Source organism: Quercus lobata, chromosome 7 (genome assembly GCF_001633185.2).
Source record: "Quercus lobata isolate SW786 chromosome 7, ValleyOak3.0 Primary Assembly, whole genome shotgun sequence".
Taxonomy (NCBI): domain Eukaryota; kingdom Viridiplantae; phylum Streptophyta; class Magnoliopsida; order Fagales; family Fagaceae; genus Quercus; species Quercus lobata.
In genome coordinates this window covers 42,401,481-42,424,761 of record NC_044910.1, presented here as the reverse complement: position 1 = coordinate 42,424,761, position 23,281 = coordinate 42,401,481, and the positions used below count along the sequence as shown (strand labels likewise).

At 34.3% G+C, this 23,281-nt stretch overlaps 2 protein-coding genes and 1 long non-coding RNA gene across 4 annotated transcripts; 2 read left to right on the top strand and 1 right to left on the bottom strand.

Moving 5' to 3' along the window:
- Window positions 1-1,679: 1,679 nt before the first annotated feature.
- On the top strand, window positions 1,680-5,310 carry LOC115953368 (alpha carbonic anhydrase 7-like). Its single transcript, XM_031070998.1, has 7 exons — window positions 1,680-1,824; window positions 1,948-2,133; window positions 3,873-3,979; window positions 4,058-4,163; window positions 4,266-4,430; window positions 4,546-4,599; window positions 5,037-5,310. The coding sequence occupies exons 1-7, from the start codon at window positions 1,747-1,749 to the stop codon at window positions 5,115-5,117; spliced, it is 777 nt and encodes a 258-aa protein (XP_030926858.1). The 5' UTR covers window positions 1,680-1,746; the 3' UTR covers window positions 5,118-5,310.
- Window positions 5,311-17,504: 12,194 nt separating this feature from the next.
- On the top strand, window positions 17,505-18,628 carry LOC115953371. The gene is made up of 3 exons (XR_004083674.1): window positions 17,505-17,779; window positions 17,880-17,943; window positions 18,087-18,628. It is a non-coding gene; the product is annotated as an uncharacterized LOC115953371 (long non-coding RNA).
- Window positions 18,629-19,503: 875 nt separating this feature from the next.
- Window positions 19,504-22,752, bottom strand: LOC115953366 (E3 ubiquitin-protein ligase RZFP34-like). Of its 2 annotated transcripts, none has more exons than XM_031070996.1 (13): window positions 22,624-22,752; window positions 22,183-22,322; window positions 21,948-22,035; window positions 21,780-21,839; window positions 21,281-21,313; window positions 21,096-21,173; window positions 20,962-21,005; window positions 20,834-20,874; window positions 20,660-20,742; window positions 20,482-20,573; window positions 20,318-20,387; window positions 20,124-20,165; window positions 19,504-20,031 (listed from the first exon to the last, which is right to left on the bottom strand). In XM_031070996.1, the coding sequence occupies exons 2-13, from the start codon at window positions 22,272-22,274 to the stop codon at window positions 19,879-19,881; spliced, it is 876 nt and encodes a 291-aa protein (XP_030926856.1). In that variant the 5' UTR covers window positions 22,275-22,322; window positions 22,624-22,752; the 3' UTR covers window positions 19,504-19,878. The 2 variants fall into 2 exon arrangements, with proteins under 2 accessions (XP_030926856.1, XP_030926855.1); XM_031070995.1 differs by lacking the exon at window positions 22,624-22,752 and adding an exon at window positions 22,446-22,611.
- Window positions 22,753-23,281: the final 529 nt, after the last annotated feature.

The window sequence follows — 23,281 nt, the reverse complement described above, 5'->3', positions numbered from 1 at the left end:
ATTTCCTTGCAGTTCTTAATGCAAGGGAAAGTTGGTGGCTATGCATCAGTCTTTGAGAAGTACCAAGAGATGGCAGAATCCTTTATGGTTCTTGTACTAATTTATTTATGGAATTTATTTCAAAGGTCATCAAGGGTCAGTTAAACCCTCAAAATAATATATTTTGAGGGCTTTTAATACTTTTTTCAAGGGTTTTGACCCTCGAAAAAAATCAACTTTGTTATAGCGGTTGGGATGTTCTTTAATATTGAAATATGATGCTTTTTGGTATAGGTGGGATTTGAACCTAAGTCTCTTATTTGATGATAAGAGACTTCACTTACGATTATGCTTTAAGAATTACATTATGTATGTACTAGATCAATCTAAATTATAGAAATAGATGTTATGAGTTTCAATTATAAGGTTTATAGCCTAAAAATGAGTTATAAAAAAATAATCACTTAGGATGGGAGTGGTCGAGCCCAACAATAAGAGACTTGATGTGTGCTAAGTGGCATAAACTACTTTGTTAGTGTCAACAGAAAATGCTTTATCTTAAACACAAAATAGTAAGGGCATCAGAGACAAAATATTGTTTAAATTATGATGGTTAACAACTTAACATGCACAAACTTAATTTTCGAGAGAGCTATTAAAGTTTATTATTTTGAAATAAAGAAATAAATAAAAAGTGCAATGTGTATTTTAAGGAAAGAAATTATTTATAATCAAAAAACAAGAAAGTGCAATATCTATATCTCTCCCTTTGTAGGAGTTTTACTTTTAACAAAGCCCTAAGAAATGGTCAATAGATGAAATCATATATAGTGCATTACTTCTTTCTTTTGTTTTAGTTTTCTTTCATTTATGACTTACAAAGTCAACTGACTCTATTTTGTACTTTTTTTGGTGTAAGGTGGAGTGTGGATCAATTTTCTCCGATCCATTGAAGAATTAGCGCCGAACTACCCATGTAGCTTGTCCAGCTAAAATTTGAATGCATAACCCAAAAAGTCAGGCCATATTAGGCTGACTTGCAACTGGCAGGCAATATTGAATGCTAGCTACAATGTTTATCCCAAATCTAACTAGCTAGCATTTAGCTTGCTATTAGAAAAAATGAATGCATCACATGATAAAACTTTAAACTATTAGGGTATATTTACTAGACTGTAATAGATAATGTAATGTAATGGTTATTCCAATGATTTAGCTATTCAGTAATTTAGTTATGTTTTTATTACATAAAATAATCATTTTATATGAATAGTTATTCTTTAAAATGAGGGATAATTATTTTTTTTGAAAGGATTGTAATAGATATTCCTTAATAGGTGTAATAATTTTTTAAATTAATATATTTTCAAATAAACAAACTTTCCATATGCACATAACAATTATAGAAATTTAAAAAAAAAAAATCATCAAAAAAATAAATTATCTTTCTCAAATTTTAAATATAATTGTTTAAAATATTTCCTAAAATAGATTTTAAATTTTATTCTAATATTACAACTCATAACAAAACTTATGAATAGATTTAATTATTCTATTATAACACATTTTATTCTCAGTAATAAAGATTACCATTCCAATCGTAATTCTCATTTAATATACCAAATGTGCCCTTATAGTTGTGTTTCTGCTTAGTATATATAGATAGATAGATATAGATATGATCATAGAGCTCATTGACATTAGCTTCACCAACAAAGAACTGCACCCTTGAACCTGCCATTTGTCTTCTGTATATCATGAAGAATTATGGTTTACCAATCTTCAATTGTTGGTTTCTACTGTTTCTTCTATATTGGCAGCCAATATCCATTACTGCTCAAACTGGTAATGCCAAAGATACTTACATGTAGGATGCTAATAATGTTGTTGTTTTTTTATATATGTAATGAGAATTGCAATATTATTATTACCTATGATGATGATGTGATACTGAAATTTACTTGGCAGGTGAAGAGCCTGAGTAAACACTGGGGAGAACTTAAGTTAGAATGGAAACTGTGTAAGATTGGGCAACATCAATCTCCAATTGATATATTGAATAAGGATGTGCAAGTTAACATAAATCCAAGAGATCTAAGGTTGAATTATAAGGCATCTAATGCAATCATAAAGAATACAGGTCATTCTGTTGAGGTAAGAAGATAACTTATAAGCTTTGTCAATAAATAAGTTTACGTACACCAATCATAACTTTTCATCCATGGAATTTTAAAAAGAGTACAAAATATGTTGTGTACTTAACATTACTTATAAGTTTTATAAGCAAAAGCTACATGATAAAGACATAGTATGGTATTTATGTGTTGTTGTATGATGTATCCAATGTTGGAGACCAACTTCTCTTGCTCTTTAAAAGTGCTATTCAAAATTTAAAAAATAGCCGGTTTTACCTAATTAGTAGTTAGATAGGACAAATGGTTAATTAGAGGTAAAGGTCAATTTGCTTCAATTCATTCAAGCTAGGTTTATAATCAAGTCTTGAAACAAAATTACTCAAATTTTAAAGTATAACCTATAATAGGCGTTTGTAGAATTGGGTCAAATCTCACTTTCCGCCCTCCCTCTAAACATAAAAATGCATTAATCCACTAATTAGTAAGATGAAAATTGATGAATCATCAAGGCCCTGTTTGGTTATTATTGGGGGTGGATTCATTTTCTCTTTCCATTTTCTAAACTCATTTTTTGTTTCTCAAATCTTGTATCCATTTTCTCTACCCAACCCATTTCATGTTTGGCATTATTTTCTAGTCTGGTTTTTGCTTTTTTTTTTTCACTTTATATTTTTCAATTAAAAATTCAACACAATTGAGAGAGTGTGTGTTTTTTGATGGGACAAGTCAATGTTAGAGGAACCCACATATTTGGTTTATTTACGAAAATTCATTGTATTCATTTTCAAGAAAATGAAAACACCAAAAAGTTGTATTCAGTTTTTTGTATTCAAATCCTTTTTTTTTTCTCAAAAAAAATCCTTTTTTTTTTTTTGGAAACTAAAAATGTAAACTGAATACAAATACAAAATTAAACATGTTTTTTAATGAATATAGAATATACCCCTTTTTTGCTCAAATTAAACAAGCATCTCCAAAATAGTAAATGATCTATCACATGATTATACATCTTACAATCATTCAATTCAATTAACTTCAACAATTTACAACCAAAAAAAAAAAAAAAAAGGTGTCCTAAACAAAGTTTTGAATACTATTTTGGAAGCCACTTCTAATTGACCGTTAGAAGAAAAAAAAAATTCAATATGCAAGGTTTTTGAAATTTGAAATTTTCGCATATATATAATAATAATAATAATAATATTCCTTATAAAATAAATATAAGAACTACATAATTTATGCCGTCTCACTTCCCAATATGGAAGGTTTTTATCATAAAAAAAATAATAATAATGAACTATAACAAAATTATCTCATGTATCCATTTCAGAAATAATCTTTAAAAAAAATAGAAATCAAACTTTTAGAAATAAGACAATTGGAAATTGAAATATACTTGATTAAATCTGACTTGTAGGGGAAAAATTACCAAAATGCCCAACATTTAAATAAAAAAAAATTACAACCTCTACTAAATCATATTCTGAGCCTAAGCTAAGTTTTCATATGAAATGGCTAGAATAGGCTAAAATGCCCAAAACACACTGATATGGCCCGGTATCTTTTAGACAATGCAAATAATGATTGCTGTGTACTGATTTTATGTACCAATAAGATTTGAACGAAACAGAATTCAAAACATTAATTTTAAATATTCACAATAATATTGTTGTCAAAGAATGCAAATTTAAATATAATATGGTATTTTAAAAAAATATTGGTTCAATAGCTAATTGTACGTGATGAGTGATGACACAGGTTGAATGGGTTGGTGATGCTGGATCAATTCAAATCAATGGCAAGCAATACTCCCTCCGACAATGCCATTGGCACTCACCCGCAGAGCATCTCATCAATGGCAAAAGGTCTCTCTCTCTCTCTCTCTCTCTTAAATTAAATGGCTCACCGCCAACAAATTTCATCTACAATGATTTATTAACTAGGTATGACTTGGAGCTGCATATGGTTCACGTAAACACATCAAATCAAGTTTCTGTTGTACGTGCCCAGTTTTACCAAATCGGTGAGCCCGATTCATTCTTGTCAAAGGTAAAGAATTAGGCACTAGATTAATCCCCTATGAGTTCTTCACACATTATAACTTCTTAGTGTTTTTAAAATTATTCCTTTTTTTTTTTTTTTTTGTTTCAGTTCACAGAGGAGCTAAAAACTTTGGTTAATAATAGGGGAAAGAGACCCATAGGGGTAATAGATCCTAGAGAGACAAACACAGATACATTCAAGTATTACAGATATAATGGATCACTAACAACACCTCCTTGTGATGAAGGTGTTACTTGGATCGTCAATGCAAAGGTATGGCTAAACACCTTCACTAACTCCAATTAACTCTTCTATTCTTACTTCTTCTTCTTCTTTTTTTCATTCTCTTTTTAACTTGACTATTTACCTTATCTTGTATTTGCCTCAGATAAATACTGTCTCAAGCAAACAAGTACAATTACTTCGGGAAGCTAATTTCGATGTATGTGCTATATATATTTAGGTCAAATTGAGATAATTGTTTTTTATTTTTATCTTTATTTTTTTAAATGTTTGACATTTGTTTCAAAAAAAAAAATTGTATTTTAAACTATTTGATTTTAGTTTCTATACTTTTAAAAATAATTTTTAAAAGCAAAAACTTTGACATGGCAAACAGAATTTATGCTATGTTGCAGGCTTCACATCATTAAAGTGACCTCCATTTCACAAATTTCAATAGTTAAGTTAGTAAGTTCTATGATTCTATTCATTAGACAACAGCAAATAACTTTTTAAATATAATTATATTTTTAAACTAATTTAGGCTGATGATAAAGAAGAAGAAACAATCATCAAGGTGGAGGATCACAAATATATAATCTAACTTTCAAAAAAAAATTAAATCCTTGATTTAATTGGTTAATCTATTAATTGCAGTACCGTGGAAAGGATAATGCAAGGCCTGTGCAGGCTCTCAATGACCGAAAAATCTTCCTATATGGGGCAAGACCATGGTGAAGGTCATTCTACGCACTGTAAAATAAAGTACTTCTTCCTCTATGGAAAGAAAAGGGTTATTCTACTATAATACAGCAATTCTTCCTCCATGGCAAGAAAAGAGTTATTCTGCTGTAATAAAGTAATTCTTCCTCCATGATGAAGAAAAAAGTTATTCTACTTTAATAAATTAATAATTAATTTTACACTAAAAGCTTCTGGATGTCTTTGAATTATTTTGAAGTACGTAACGTCGTTTGTACTGCATACTGCATAGCACTCATTTTGGCTTGCAATAATTAATCTTCTGTCAATCAGTCTTAACTTAAAATGTCAACTTATGTTTATATATAGTTTTTTAAAACTTTTTTTTTTTTTCTAAAGTACAACATTAATTATATTAAATGGGTTATTTTTTAAAGCAAAATAAGCTATTGAAAATAGATTCAATCAAACATAACACAAGTGAATGTACTGCGCAGTTAATTTATCTAAAGTTAATTAGAGTTAATTATTATTATGATTTTATTTTACCCTAGTTTATTTTAAGATTTTTTATCTAAAATATTAGATATTAGATCTAATATCTAATAAATTATATATTGGTGAGTTATATTGTCATTTAGGATATCACAATATGTAGATTAATTTAATATCTAAAATATTCCACAGCAAGAAACTAGCTAGGGTTATTGGTGTCTTCTCACCATTTCCTTAATTTGTTGGTATATTCGTATCTTTTTAATGTGTTCGACCATAGAACCATATATATTACTTCGATCTGCAGCCCACCAGCTGCCTCAAACCTTCAGTCCTTTGAAGCTCAAAATCGGTCGAATAATTTTTAGAGCCAATATTTGTTTTTTTTTACTGATTATCTCAAAAGATTAAGATCACCTATTTGATATTATGATAAATTATTAATTATCTCAAAATCTTTTAAGTTGTTAAAAAATAATGAATTTAATCAATTTTTACTTAACCACCAAAGGCTTCCTCCTTTCCATCAAAACAGCAACATTAGAAGTGATTTTGTTTTATTTCTAACTACACAGTTAATTTCATTTAATTTCTAAGAAAACATAAAACATGCATGGAGGTCTTTTAATTGAAATCTCCAATCACCCTAATTGGCACTTTCCTCCACAAGCAACAGTTCCTATATCCAGTGCCAATATAACCCATTAATTGCCTTGTAGCTATTGAGCAAAACACATAGGTCAGGGAAGCTCCAGCAGCATATGCAGGAAGTAATTCATGCGTCACGCACAGATAATATTCGATAGAATGCTAAGCTCTAACACTTGTGATGATCATTATTCATTCCATGCTTTGCATTTGAATATTTGATGCATGAAAAAGAAGCAACTGAAAATTTTGAATAGACATATTGGAAAAACTAAGCAACAACAATGACCAAAATAAACAACTTCTCATTATTAAAAGCAAACCACAGACGCAGGGGCGGAGCTACATTGCTCCCAAATTTTTTTTTTTTTTTTTCTCCTACAACTATACTACTAATTGGATATAGTCCTCCCAAAAAATTAGAACCGGACCCCCCAATTATTTCTAAGATTTCTAGTTAGTCCAATGGATTTTTAGTTAGCCTCCTCAATCGTTCAAAACTTTATTACATGTCCACCCCAATTATTCCTAAGATTTATAGTTAATCCAAAAGATAATGACTAATAGTTGATCTTCTCCATTGTTCAAAAAATTTATAATTAATCCAATAGATAATAACTCACTGTCTAGCATCATTGACAACCCATTTCCCAACATAATTTCAATTTTTTTCATCTTTAGGTACCTACGGAGCTTTGTTGTGGCTACTAGTGCTAGCTCATCGCCCCATTTTCTTTCTTCTCAACACAAAAACTCCTATCTCAACCAAAATTATTAATCCATTTTTTTTCTTGGTGCAACATCATCTTCTTGACTCTTCAAAGAAGTGAATATGCAAGTGCATTTTCTTTTCTCTCTCTTTTATCAATCATCATTGTTATTTTACCATTAGTATTATTTTTGTTTCTTTCTTCTGCCACTATGTGTGTGTTGATATGCATGAGGGTATTTAAGATTTTTTTTTGTTCACATTTTTGTATTGCTATCTTTTTTCCATTAAAGATTGTTGGGCATAATTTTGATGTGAACTATTCTTTTATTGGATTTTTTTTTTTTTTTTAGTATTTGTCTATAATAAACTATATAATTTTTGTATGTTCATTAATATTTAAGAATATAACAATATATCAAAGTAAATAATTTTGTATTCAATATGAACTATGGTTAATATATCAATACTACAATTCGGCTCCCCCAAGTAAAATTTTCTGGCTACGCTCCTGCATAGACAGATTTAGATGATTTTTTTTTTACTTGACATGTCGAGATAAACTTGTATTTATGCATAGGTTTTATTTATTAGTCTATTGTTTCCCAAGTTCATACCGGATCATTTTTTCCCTTAAATGATATAATCAAAGGTGAACATAATATGACAACAGTCATATTCTGCTAGATTTTGGACTACTGTTTCATTCTTTTTTCTTTCTTTCTTTTTTATCAAAAGGTAACTGTTTCATTCTAGTTAGGGCAAACAGAAGATTTCTTTTATTTTTTCCTAGGATTTTTTTCCCCTCTTTTTACAATATGGATCAATGGATGGATCTCCCAATTGTATGTGGCACAAATTTCTGCTAATGCATATCTACTGTAGTAAAAGCTTTAATGAAATATCTTCACTTGTTTAACTAAAAATAAATGTTTAGCAGCAATTTAAGAGTTTAAGAATTCCCCCAATCCGGGGATAATTTATTCAACAGGAAAATCTTTAGATACAAAATTCAAAACATTTGGTGGAGCATCCTCCATCCAAATACGTAAAGGAAAAGACATTCTAGCCTCCCTCACTAAAGCATGGGCTACACTATTACCCTACCGCCTTACATGAGAGATAGAATAAGTTTGAAACAAACCAGCTATAGACTAAAAGTCTTTTACTAAATGCCCCACAAAAGCATTGGAGCTATCTTCCTCCCTTATACTTCTCACCACCCCCTCGGCATCAGCCTCAAAGCAGACATTCTTGAACCCCAACTCATTGGTGAAGATGGCAGCTCTCTTGGCAACCAGCATCTCGAGTACCTCCACCAACGATGGCAACACTATTTTCTCAAATAAGGCAGCCTTTACCTCCCCCTTTTCATTCCGAATCATAACTCCCACCCCTGCCTCATATGAATTACTAAAAACTACACCATCAAAATTCACCTTTATTAAATCAGGTGGAGGAGGCTTCTAGTGATTAGGACTTGATTGGCGTTGACTAGTTATCCTCGATTCTTCTACTAGAACTTAGCTAGGAGTGTTAAGACTGATTTATAGATTTTGTGGATCGGGGTGCTATCTTCCTTGCTTCGAAGCTTGTTGCGACATTGCCATATTTCCCATGCTACCATTGCAAATTTTTCTAACTCTCTAGTCTCTTCAAGTATGAAACTAACCAGGTCACACATGGTATTCATCCTCGGGTTTTTCACCCTAGCTGCTGCAAACGAGGCTTCCTAAACTATTTGGATACAGTCACAACTCCAGATTACATGAACTTCATCCTTAATTTCCAACGAACATTGATCACAGATTTTATTATCAATAATCTTTCTTTTTTGTAACCCCACCTTAGTAGGAAGTGCACTTGAGTATGCTCGCCAAAGGAAGATTTTAACCTTACTTGGCACCTTGAGATGCCAAATACTCTTCCAGAATCTTTTAACTCCCTCATCCATAAACCCTGATGGTGCACCTGTTGCCTAGCTTCACACAATAATTGATAACCCGATCTGACAGAATAAGACCTAGTTCTACATTTAGGCCATGACACACAGTCTTCCTGGCTTATGACAAAAATAGGAATACCTTTGATCCTTTGAGCCTCAAAAGGAAGGAACATGGCATCCACCAATTGATTATTCCAGCCAGCACCATTCGGAACTAGTAGCTTGCTCACTGTCCAATCTGTAGAAATACTATTTGAGGGTGAAATCACCTTAGCTGGTTCCTCCCCTGGCAGCCACCTCTCCCCAAAAAATTTTATTTGCTTGCCATCCCCAACCCTCCGCAACATACACGATTTGATCAATGGTAATGCTTTCACAATGCTTTACCAAGCATATGAACCCGAGGAAGGTTTAGCATCCAAGACTGAGCCATTAGGAAAATACTTGGCACTAAAAACTCGGTAGAACAGGGATGTGTGATCTATTAACAACCTCCACACTTGTTTCGCCAACATCGCCTCATTGAACTTCTCTAAATTCTTGAATCCCATTCCACCCAAAGTCTTTGTTTTGCACAAGGTCTCCCAATCTTTCCAATGGATTTTGCATTGATCTCCCCGTTGCCCCCCACCAAAACTTCCCAATCAATCTCTAAATATCTTGTATAAGTCCCTTTGGAAGCTTGAAGTAACTCATAGCAAAAGTGGGGATTGCATGAACTACTGCCTTAAGCAAGACCTCCTTACCCACTTGAGATAGAAGCCTCTCTTTCCACCCTTGAAGCTTATTCCACACCCTTTCTCTAATGTCATTAAGACTCTCTTTCTTGTTTCGACCCACCACAGCCAGTAATCCAAGATACTCCCTAACCTCATTTACTCCCAAGAACTCCACCAATTCTACCCTTCGTTCTTCTGTAGTAGCCTTACTAAAAAACACCGTAGTTTTTTCTCTATTTAACTTTTGCCCCGAAGCTAGCTCATACAACTGTAATAATTGAAGAATTACCTCCAAATCACCCCTTGATGCACGGCAGAACAGCAAGGTATCATCGGCAAAGAACAAGTGACTGATTCTTAGGCCATTTCGACACAAAGAGAATCCTCTAATTACCTTAGATCTGGCTGCATGTTGTAATTGCTGGTTTAGAGCTTCCAAACATATCAAAAATAGATATGGTGAAAGCGGATCATCCTGCCTAATCCCACTCATTGGCCAAATATCCCCTCTTGGAACACCATTCACCAAAGCTTGATAGGAAGCTGACCCCATACAAGCCATGATCAAATCCACCCACCGGCTAGAAAATCCCATTTTCCTCATGGTTAGCTCCAAGAACCGCCATTTAACCCTATCATACGCCTTGCTCATATCAAGTTTGAGAGCTATAAACCTTCCCTTTTTTTACTTCTGATTTTTCATATGATGTAGGGGCTCAAATGCTACAAGGATATTATCCGAAATTGCCTTATCAGATTGGAAAGCACTCTATGATTCTGAGATAATAAGAGGTAGTAAACCCCTCATCCCGTTGGCAACAACCTTTGAAACAAGCTTATATACAATGTTACATAGAGAAATAGATCGAAATTCAGATACTTTGGTAGGGCTTTTTACCTTGGGGATAAGAGTGATGAATGTACTATTGAGAGAAGAGGGAATGACTCTCGTGGGTAGGCAACTCAGTACCGCCTCAGTCACATCATCTCTGACGACTTGCCAATACCGTTGAAAGAATAAAAGAGGTAAACCATCCGACCCCGGTGCTTTCAAAGGTTCCATTTGCTTCAAGGCCACTACCACCTCTTCCTTTGTGAAATCAGCCAAGAGCTCGGCATTCAACTCATCTGTAACGAAGCAAGGAATGTGTGCAACAACCTCTTCTATCATGGATGGATTGGATGAGGCAAAGAGCTGTTGATAGTAGTCAACCAAAATATTTGAGATGCCCTCTTCATCACTACATAAGTCTCCATTTGTATCCTCCAAATTATCAATCTGATTCCTCCTAAATCTATGAGATGCTCAACTATGAAAATACCTTGTATTGTTGTCACCTTCTTGTAGCCACAAGGATCGAGATCTTTGCTTCCACATTTGTTCCTCCCTCACTAAGAGTTTGGAAATTTCTTTGTTCAACCTCAAAATCTAAGCAAAATTGCCTCCCCTTGTTGCTTCAGCTTCGGCTAGCTCCAGCAATCTTTTCTTTTCCTTCAATTTTCGGGTCACATTTCCAAAGGCAACCTTACTCCATCATTTCAGATTTCTACAGCACCTATCGACTTTACTTTCTAATATGTTTATAGCACTTCCCTATGAATCATAAGCCCATGCGTCTTCCACCACTTCCCTACATCCCTCATCCTCCATCCACATTTGCTCAAACCTCCATGGTTTATTAGTCTTCTTTGTTATGCCCACTAAGTAAATCATAAGAGGCTTATGGTCTAAGGAACCACTCTCCAAATGGACCACCTTGGATGCCGGAACATATCCATCCATTCCACCACACCAACTGCTCTATCTAACCTTTCCCACATCGTGTGGCCTTCCCCATGGCCATTACACCAAGTAAACTTATTGCCACTAAAATTGAGATCTTGAAATCCACATTCATCGAGTACATCTCTAAAATCATCCATTTGTTTACTCGGCCTCAACCTCCCTTCTAGCTTCTCATGTGTACTGGTAATTACATTAAAATCTCCAACACATAATCAAGGCAAAGAGTATTTTGATTTTGAAAGTTCAAATAGTGTGTAAAACACCTACGAACGTTTAGACCCTCAATTTACAAATTACCAACACAAGCTTATAATCAAACAATGTATGTGTGGAATATGAAAATAAGCTAAAACAGAATTGGTAAAACAATTTAAACCAAAATTAATCACAACTACAGCAGTAATTAAAAGGCAAAGATTAAGGGAAGAGAGATGCAAACACAAAGACAACACAGCGATATGTTATCGAAGAGGAAATCGAAGTCCTCGGCAAAAAACCTCTCTGCCGCCTTCCAAGCGTTCAATAATCTACTAGAGAATAAAGTTGAGATACATGAATAGCAAAAGACCCTCCAAGTTTAATCTACCCAGTACACCTAAGCCTTCCAAACTTCTTGTTCCAACAGGGTTACGCCAAACCTTGTCTTCTCTAACTTACCAAATCCCACAATAAGCCCGTTGTATCAATCAAAATGAATTGGTCCCTTCTGAACTGCTTCCTAAGTACCAAAATGCCTTCTCATAGATATGGGTATGGTGAGATAAGGATTTGACTAATGTACCTCTCAAGGATGTGACAATGGAGAGGGTGGGAGTAGAGGAATTTGGAGAATCAAAGAATGAAGATTGTGGATGAGTCAATCTTGTTTTTATTTTAGGGTTTCTCACTCAAAATTCTCTCTGGAAACTCTCTACATTTCGTGGGAATAAGAGTATTTATAGTAGGGTGAGTGAGGAATGTGAACAGTCAGGTTTCTAACAAACAAAGCATTCTAGCGACTCAAGCTTGCGACTGGAATGAGTCGCGAGTTTGAGGCGCGAGCTAACTGTCTGGCCGGGCTAAAAGTTTTGTCCTATAGTGCTACAGCTAGCGTGACCCTTCAACTCCCCTGCATGCTTCATACATGTGCCACCTTTGCGACTCGCCAGTCGTAAGCCAGTTGTGAGATCTAGTCACAAGACTCTTCTTGAGTGCACACTCTTAAACTTTTCTGCACACTCTTAAACTTTTCTTCACACTCTCTCACACACTACCCTTACATGATTCTCACCTAAATACAGGGTTTCTAAATGCTGAATTACAAGCAAATTTGGCACGGAATAAAGCCAAAAAAAATGATTGAATAAATTCAACTTTACAATCTCCCTCTTCGGCTATTCCATGACAAAACCCTAAAATAAACTCTAGACTTAACATGTGAGTTGGGAATAATTGAACAAAACTCACTCACACCTAACTCTAGAATCTGTGAAGCTCTTGAACCATACGAACAAGTATTTCCTGAAAAACAACAACACAAGACGATCATTGTAAGCAAAAATCTAGAAATGCATATAGAGCAAGCACAATGTGATCAAGAAATATAGATTAAAGCAATAAAGTATGGCTTGACCAAAAATGAACAATCACTATAAATAGTGACCACAATAATCATTCACACAAGTAATGAACATCCAGACATACAAGCTAATAAGCTTAATGCAAAGTATCATTTGCATGTCCAACACTCAACTGATACAACAACACAAGGTAATTGCATCAAAGATATAAAATCCAACAAGGGCATAAGAGTAATGTACTTAAAGAAATGCATAACATTAACAATAAGTACTAAGCTACAAAGCATGGGTACAAAAACAATATATTGAATATAAACTAAAGTACCAAAAGCTTTAAACAAAAGCACAGTAAATATCCATAAGTTTATGTACCAAAAGCTTTAACAAAAAGTGTTGTGTAGGCCTATATTAAAACAATCCAAACAAAACAACAACAACCAAAAAAAAAAACATAAACAAAACGTTTTTCTCCCCCTTAAAATGGTGCTCTCCCTCAAGAGCTACTCCTTCTTCATCTCCAAAGTTCTCCCCTTTTTTGACCGGAATGGCCAAAGGGCTACTGCTGGGTAGTGAAGCTGTCAAACTTTGTTGAAAAAAGATTCATTGTTCTTGGATAGCAGCAGACCCTTCAAGCCTAATCTACCCAATGCACCTAAGCCTAATCTACCCCTCTAAACTACTTCCCAAGTACCAAAATGACTCCTCATAGATATGGGTATGGTAAGATAAGGATTTGGCTAATGTACCTCTCAAGGATATAACAATGGAGAGGGTGAGAGTAAAGGAATTTGGAGAACCAAAGATGAAGATTGTAGATGAGTCAATCTTGTTTTTCTTTTATGGTTTCTCTCTCAAAATTCTCTCTGAAAGCTCTCTACATTTCATGGGTATAATGGTATTTATAGTAGGGTGAATGAGGAATGCGAACAATCAGGTTTCTAACAAGCAGAACATTCTAGCAACTCAAGCTCATGACTGGAATGAGTTGCGAGCTAACTGCCTGGCCAGACTGGAAATTTTGTCCTATAGTGCTACAGCTAGCGTGATCCTTCAGCTCTCCTGTATGCTTCACATGTGTACCACCAGTCGCGAGATCCAGTCGCGAGACTCTTCTTGAGTACATACTCTTGAGCTTTTCTTTACACTCTCTCACACACTACCCTTACATGATTCCCACCTAAATACAGGATTTCTAAATGCTGAATTTCAAGCAAATTTGGCATAAAATAAAGCCAACAAAATGATTGAATAAATTCAACTTTACAGATTTTAATCTCCTTAGAGTGGCCCAAGAGATGTAGTGGTTTCTTGTGTCAAGTTCACCATAAAACCCAGTGAACCTCCATTCATCCTCCTTGCCCTTATTTATTATAGCATCTATATGATTAGGCGAGTAAATATCAACCGAAAGATCTACATCTTTTTTCCACATGATAGCCACCCCGCCACCTCTCCCTTCTCTTGAAAAATCCAGCAAGCCTTCAAACGTGAGCTTGTCTCAAATGAAAAGAAACCTAGTTTTATCAATCCATGTTTCGACTAAGAACACGACTAAGGGACCTTGAGCTCGAATGATATCACCAAGCTCTTGCTCTGTCTAGGGGTTCCCAAGCCCCTAACAGTTCTAGCATAAGAGATTCATTGTTGTTCGCAGGGTTGCTTAACAACCTCCACCATTGATGAAAGTGTAGTCTAATCATAGAGAGAAACCGCTTTTTTCTTACTTGTTAACCCACTACAATCCTCCTTACAAAGTCCCTTCGCCTTTGTCAAACTCGAAGGAATCATGTTTTCATCCGTACTAACCCGACCTTGCTTCTTCTTTCGATTTCTCAACTCCACCGTGACTGTGTTATTGGGTTTGTCTAGGGCATTTGTGATATCACCCAATATATTTTGAGTGATTGGGACACTTACCAGATCAGCTTCATTGACACGTGGCTGCCTACTCAGCTTCTGACTCAATAGGCTCCCAGAATGATCCTCATAAGGAAACAATGCCTCAGCATGCATGGTCTAATCAAAATCCAGCTATGTTACGTGGTCAGCACTAACATCTTCCTCCAAAATTAAATCCTTATCAGATCCCAATTTTGAAATTTCATCCTTACCAAACTTTTTCAATTCCCTATCAATTTCCTCAATTCTTTCCTCAAACTCCTCCCTAGTATCTCGGTTTTTCTTCACTCTCCCACCCGTGATCCTCTCCTCAATTTCAGGTCCTGATCCCCTGACATTATTCTCCTCTTGAAAATCCTCACCTTCCTCAGCTATTGGGTACACCACCACCAGAGACTTCTGCAAACCCAAAACCACCACCAAGATCGGACTTGGTTCTTTGTTGTTCATCTATTGCCTCTCTTTTTTCCTTGCCTCATAATAACCCAGTACTATAATCATCGGACTACTTCCCTTAATAAATGGTGGAGCACAGATCCAAGACCCATTCGCTTACTCTTCCTTCTTCAACTAACCTTCACTATCTAGCCATAGCTCGCAATCTCTATCCACATGGCTCAAACACCCACACCAATAGCAAAGGTTTGGTAACCTTTCATATTTAAAAGAAACCCACCCTTGTTCCCCCTGAGAAGAAGAGAAACGTCGCCCTTAACAAAGAGGTTTGTTAATATCGATAAGAACCCTAACCCTCATAAAACTCCCTCCATCCATTTGAGTAACATCATCCACTCGGCATACCGAGCCAACAACATCACACAAATCTTCAGCAACCTTACGGTTTAAGAATCTCACTGGGATATCATGGACTTGAACCCAGACTGGAATCTTATCAAAACTTAACACCCTAATCGGACCTCCTCTATCATACCACTGTATCACCTCCAGGTGTTTATCAAAGCTCCATGGCGCGTTGCTTAAAATTTTCTCTACTTCCTCCTTATGGTCAAACACAAACAATAAGACATGATCTCCTGCTCTTCTCACCTCAAACCCCCTCACAGGTCACCACAAAGGGCTAAAAGTTTTAATTACTGCCTCAACACTCAAAGCCCTTTTTGTTAGGAATTTCGCAGCCAGGATGAATTCAATAGTTGAATACTCATTAGGTAGTTCTAGGTTTTTCTCCTCTCTATCATTCAACGACAACTTCTGGCAATGCTTGGCCAAGCTGTCCATCTCAGAGTCATTCCAACCCTTGCGTTTCTCCCATACCCTAGAGAAAGGAAAAGAAAAGAAAAGAGATAGTCCCCCAAGAAACCTCCAAGTAAAACATGTTTACTTGAGGTAAAAAGTAATCCTCACACAAGGAACGACAATTCTACAGCCTAAGGGAAGCTTCCCTGGGTTCCAGAGAGAACTTACTTAGTGACAGAGAAACTCTATATTTTTAACACAATATATATACAATATATATGTGTGTGAAATGAAAAAGCATATAAAAAAATGACACATACCAGCGTCTTGAATTGCAGTCCATTACAAGGCTAACAATATCCTATTAACTTAGGATATACAGACTTTCATCAATAAATAAATAAAACTTCGCCTGGACCTATAGTGTGGGTTTGGATTCAGCGTTTCCGCTGAATCCTGCGTCCCGTTTTCCTTTTCTTCTTCTTTTTTTATTTTATTTTTTATTTTTTATTTTTTTTGCTTTCACGCTTTTAATGGAGGAGACAAAATTTACTGTTCATGAGACAAATGTCACTGTTCACGCACTGTTCCAATACTATTCATGCATTGTTTACGGGTCCCACAACACTATTCACACATTTAAAAATTATTTTGCTACAGTGTTTTCAATTTTCAGTTTCAGCAAAAATAAGTTCAATCCAAACACACCCATAATATAAAATCTTCATCCCAAACTTTTTCTTATTAATTGTTTCCCCAAACAAATTATATTTTTATTAAATGTAAGACTGCTTACCAATCATATTTTCAAAATCTGTAAAGGGAAAAGCATTATACACTGTATATCAACATTTTTATTATGAGAATTGTCAAATTAATTATTTTTGGTTGGTAGAACTTATTGTTATTAATTGCATCCTTCCCAAAGGCAATCTTCTATCCCTAACAAATATCAATTAATAAATTTTTTAATAAAAAAACAGTAATAAATTGACTTAAGGTGGATTTTTTTTATTAACTAATTCTTTTGAAATTTTTAAAAAAATTAACACTTTATTGTTAAACTGAGTTAAATAGAATATTCATTTAAATGACTACCATATAATAAATTGAGAGAAAAAAAATATACAGTAATGAATTGGCTTAGGGTGGACAAATTGACTACACTAACAACCAAATGGGGCGACTACAAAATCGGTTATAGTAATCGGTGAAAATTTTAAGAAACTGACACCAATGGATGCATTGATACCAATAGTCCACAGTGCATCCATCGATGGAAATATATATATATATATATATATCATATACTCATACAAAACAATGACGTGTTAGATGATGAAATTACGTCGTTTCATGTCTAAAAAACGACATTGTTTTGGTTTGAAGATTTAATCATAATAATGATTCAATCTTCACTTCTTTTTCAAGAAGATTCAACCCTATCTCTTATATATCCTATCGTATGATCCCTTTCTCTCTATCTTTCTATCTCCAAATTTAGTTTTTCAGTGATTAGACTCTTAGATCTCAACGATGTTGGTTGGGCCCCATTCTCCTCAATCATGTATTCAAGTAATTTTCCCCCTCTCTCCCTCTCTTCAATCTCCACTTCTTTTTCAGGAAGGTTCAACCTCTCTCTAATATATCCCCTATTGTATGATCCATTTCTTTGGCCTTACTTTCTCTCCGATCTTCTGTGCTGTTGTTTGGGCCTTGTTCACCTCAATCTTGTATTCAAGTAATTTCCTCTCTCTCTCTCTCTCTCTCTCTCTCTCTCTCTCTCTCTCATTAATATAGAAATTTCTTTGAAAAAAAATTGGGGGTTTTCATGTTTGCAGGTTAAATTGATTGGATATCCCCTTGTTTTCCTCAAGTTCAGACAAAGTTATAAATGAGAATGAGGTTAGTATTTTCAGTTCACCGTTTTAGTTCCAATGGCTATTAGTAATTTAGTGTTATGATTTTTGTGTATCCCTCTCATATACGTGCGGTACATGTTTGTTTTGTATCTTGTGAGTGATTGATTGCTGCTTTCTGCTGTATAGATTTGTAAATGGTAGAAATACAGCCATGTTTCTGGTTGATCAGCAAACCAATCAACCAGACCGACCGCACTGCATCTGCATGTTTGGCGGGCCTAAAGCAAATTAGGCCAACCTGTCTGCACAAAATTTTCAAAAGGACGGTGCGGTTTAATAAAAAGGAGCACCAATGACGTCGGTGCGGTGCAAAAAGAAGGACCAAAAAGCCAATTGCACCTCACGGATTACACCACCATGCATGAGCTTAAGACTGCACCTTAAGCTCCTCACACTTATCTTAGAAAGAAAGATTAATCATACTATTTGATTTTCTTTATAGGCTGAAACCGCAAAATTGTAAAAAGGAATTGATTTTATTAAAAATCTAAAACCTTCCTTACAACTTACACATTCCTTACAACTTACCCAAGAGCTCTGTAGCCTGAATAGCACTTCTCTATGTTTTTATTCTCTTTAGCCATTGTAGCTATTAAATTATAAAAAAAAACCTTCCCTACGACTCAACAAAGGAGTTTACATGTATATATAACTATATATAATCAGTCTTAAAGAAGGAAAGTTTTACAAATATACATAGTTATCTATAGAGATTTATACAAGGTAAGCTATCTGTTATAATCAGTCCTAACTGGGCTGTCAGCCTGCCACTAGTGACTTATTTTCGCCCCCGTGACGGTAGAATTATTATTCTCATTGTCAACAAGGAAGAGAGAAAAAGTAGTGCTCCAAAGTCCAAAAAACTCAAAGTTCACTCTTTTTGGCTTTTAGGCGGTGTCACTGATCTGGGTAATTAAGGAGACATTCGATAATATCTTCTCCTCACCTACAATCAAAATCTAAAAATAAAAAATAAAAAAAACCCCTGCAGATTGTAATCTCTTCCACAAACTATTTTGGGCTCGTTTGGTTAGGGGATTTGGAGACTAAAAAATTGTTTTTAAAATCCAAAACTCAATTTCGCAACAACTTCTTATAACTTTTTAGTCTTTTTTACAAACATTCATTCTAAATTTAAAAGCTCAACAGCTTATCCAAACACCAAATGCATCATTTATAATATTTTTACAAATTATTGATCTAGACGCATCACTAACATCATTTTTTTACTTACCAATAACTACTCACTACATCAACAATTTGTAAAAAAGTTTGTAATTTCATCATTTTCCAAGTATTAACTATTTCTTATTTCCTCATAAAAAATAAAAATCTTCTAATACTAGAATTTGTGAGTAGCCAAATCCAAGCACTTTAAATCAACGGTTGCACGTCATCATATATTCTGTTTGTGCACCTATAAATAGAAAGCCCCAACCATCGAGAATTCGAAATTCACATGATATCCTTGCCTCTTTTAAGTTTTAAATACTTGTTTCCATGGGCTTCACAAACTTTCATATAAAAGTTTATCACATGGTTCACATAAAAATTTGTCTTACCTCTCCAAATTATTTTCAAGAGAAAATGATGATTCATTCTTGGATCACACACATGATTATCGAAATCTCAAAATAAAAACAAACTCCATTTCTACATCTGTAAAGCCGAAGTACATTGGATTACATTCTTTGAAAAGGTAATTTATTAGAGTAACTAATTATAAGCCCAGTAACGCACATATTACCCAACAAAGGAAAAGAGGAATAGAAAAATTAATACCCCCACTCTTCTTCTTAGGTAGAAGTCCCTGCTGTAATGGAACTGTTACATTTGAACCTTGAGATAGCAATACCTCATATAACTTAAGTCGATCATGTCACCATCTTGGTAATCCTATTGAGCATGAAAAAATATGTCACTGCACCCTCTCAGCAATCCTAGATGAGTATGAAACAGGGCCTCCTTGTGTCTGCCTTGTGTTGTAGGATTTACATTTTAAGCACTTGTGAGCCACAATGTGGAAATTCACCTCTGACGTTTTCCCACAGTCGTTGCAGAGGATCCAAACCTAAGAAAATTGTAACAAAAAATTGTGGAGGTGTTATAGGTTGATAAAACTAGTTGCACAAATCATTGACACCTTATCAAAACATTTCTTACCATTTTATTTTGGTATGTTTGAGGCATAGGCGTTGCTGCAACCTGAGATTGGTTCTCAAAACAATTTAGTATATATAAAGGACCGGTTTTTACAAGTATAAAATTACTCAAAAACATAAACCTAACTATTTTGGATCTTCATAAGAGCATATTATGTAATTTTTTTGGGAAAGTTAAAACTACTATCAAAGTACCTCCTCATCAAGTTTTTTCCACACACGGGACATATCACAATAGGATTTTGAGCAAACAGGGCATGAGTACCTGCCAAAAGTTTATACGTTTTAAGGGTGAAAGAAGGAACAAAAAATTTATACAAGTAATCAACATAAATCAGCAACTTCCTTTAAAAACATACTGAAAATGACGCTCCATCTCTTTTACGCATTCCAAATGTATAGTGTGTCCACATCGCAAGACAGTAATGTCTTTTGTAGTATCAAACAGAAACTGCGCAATAAGGTGACATATATCAATTCATTTTGAAATAAAGCCTTTCCCCTTTCTAATTAAGCATTTCATTCTCCTAAATTTACCTCAAAGCAAACTGGACAATTGTGGTGCATTGCTTTTTCAATACAATTGTGTGAATCCTTCAACATAATTGAATAGCAACATCCTGATACAATGAAAACTTCCAAACTAAATTATCAAAAAACAACAAACAATACCAGTCTCTGAGGCAATGAATAAGGAGTTCAACACTTTACCGCATTTATTACAGTGGAAAAAATTCTCCTTGCCCCCAGTTCTGCAATAATAGACTCAATAAACATATGTTATAGAAGTAATAACAAAGACAAGATAATGAAAGCAAAGAATTGGAATAGAGTTTAACCTGCATATACCACACTCATCACAATGGTATTGCTTCTTAGAAACCTAGCAAAAGAATTATTATTATTATTTTATATTACAAGTTACAGAAACTTTCTTGAGTTTTCAAAAAAGAAATTGATTCAGGAGGCTTACATCATCATCAAAGAAGTTGCATTTGGAACAAAAGTACTTCCCCATGCAAACCCCACACTGAATGCAGTTCTGTTGAATCTGATAAGTTATCAAAGAAAAATCAAAACCTTATTATGAACTTTATATTTATCATTATCCTTTCAAAAGAATAATGAAAACACTATTATGCAGTTCTGGAGACATACATCTTGCTCTGTACTACACATGGAGCAGATCACCTGAAAGACAACAATGCTGAATTTTAGTGTGCTATTTGTAATTTTTTATATTATTTAAGAGTTCTATAGATGAATGAAACTAAAAAGTAAATTATCAAATTATCAATAAACAAGAGAGAGAGAGAGCGAGAATTTGGGCGGTAAAGTTTGCATCTTTTGATAGCACCCTTAATTTGCCGGATCAATGACTTCCTACCAAAAATAGTTAGAGATCTCAAACATAAATTAAATGAATAAATCCATTTAAAGCAAGACCCTAAAAAAGTCATATGTCACAATTTTTACCGCTAAGAGTACAGGGAAAAAAAAGTACTATACTTTTTACTTGTATTAATTAAAAGAATAAAAGTTTACGCTCTACCTAGTAAAATTTCAAGCCATATATTTATCCCATTAACAAAACAAAAAAAAAAAAACAAAAAAAAATGCACCAAAATATTGAGTGAATAAATATAAACTTACTAACCCTCTTCAAATCATGGCGGGGAACGTCGTGGCGATCAACAGGATCGACTTCGAATGAGTTCTGTTCCAAAATCATCCAAAAGAAGGTTTAATTTTTTTTCTAAAACAAAATTAAAGAGCTAATCTAAAATTAATTTTATTAGTAATAAATCAAAAAAGTGAGGGAAACCTTAGACTCGTTATGGCAATGCCTGCAATCAAATATCTCATCGCAACAAGGTGCTCTGATCTTGCATCTCCTTCTATAATGCGAGCACCTTCAAATTTTTAACCCAAAAAAAAAAAAAAAAAATCAGAAACAGCACAAAAAAGTTTTAAAATTGAAAAAATACAAAAGCCCAGAACAAATTACTGAAATTAGAGACAATCTCTAAACTTATAAATAAATAAATAAAATGACATACCCGAATTTCCCAGATTCCAGCTCCACCATAGCCTCACATTTCTTATGATAATCATCATTAGTGGACAAATGGGGCTCGTAATCGCTCTCCATTCTCCTCAGTTTCTACTTAATTTTCCTCTTTATGTTTCAAAAAATTACCTGATACCCACAACATTCCAATTCATAAATCGTAAATTACTAAAAAAAAGCGCATATCAAAAGTCAAACTAAACTGAATTACAAACATATGTGAAGGAAAGTTTTGAAAAAGCAAAAACAGACCCTAATGAAACGGGTAAATTGGAAAGGAGAGAATTTTCATCTGAAGAGAAATGGAGCCTAAAGAACGAGCATTGAAGCCACAATGTGGAACTCGCACACAAACAGAGAGCAAGAAGAAGAAGAAGAGCTTGCACGAGGGATATACCACATTTACCCCTTTTTCTTTAGAATTATTTACCTTGTATAATTTGGATAACGAGACGACACGCCAGCCCTTTGCTTTACTAATTACTACCCACCAACCTGAATTATTAATTCTACTGTTTATTTATTGCGCAACGAAAAGGAAAGTGGGTGATTGATGAATTAATATATTTTGATCTTATGCTTACCAAAAATATATATATATATATATTGATCTTATCGAAAAAAAAAAAAAAAAAATAGTTAATTTTGACTGATTAGTGAAAGAGAAATGGAGAGAGGAAATTGATGATATTGGCAATGCCAAAATATGATCACACGTAAACGACACCCACGTTTTTCTGGGTAGGAAGAAGAATATAGGGTAACGTGGGACGGTGGGAGGAAATTCGTTTCTCTCTTTACGTACCAGCAATAAACAATGAACCTTGTTTCGCGGGATCAAGTTTTCTACTTTTCTTTGAAAAGGAACTATGAAGCGGTTGGAGTTCCCACCTTGAACCTTCTTTTTTTCTTTTCTTTTTTTCTCTCACATTTCTTTTCTGTTTTGGTTGGAGTTCCGAGCTTGAACTGAAATTGCTAATTTTGGTATGTTTAAGGAAAGGTCAAGCTCTGTGGGCAAGGCTTTTATTGAGAGGGCTCAAGTAGTTAATACAATTACAAATTATTTTACAATTTTTTTACAAAATGTT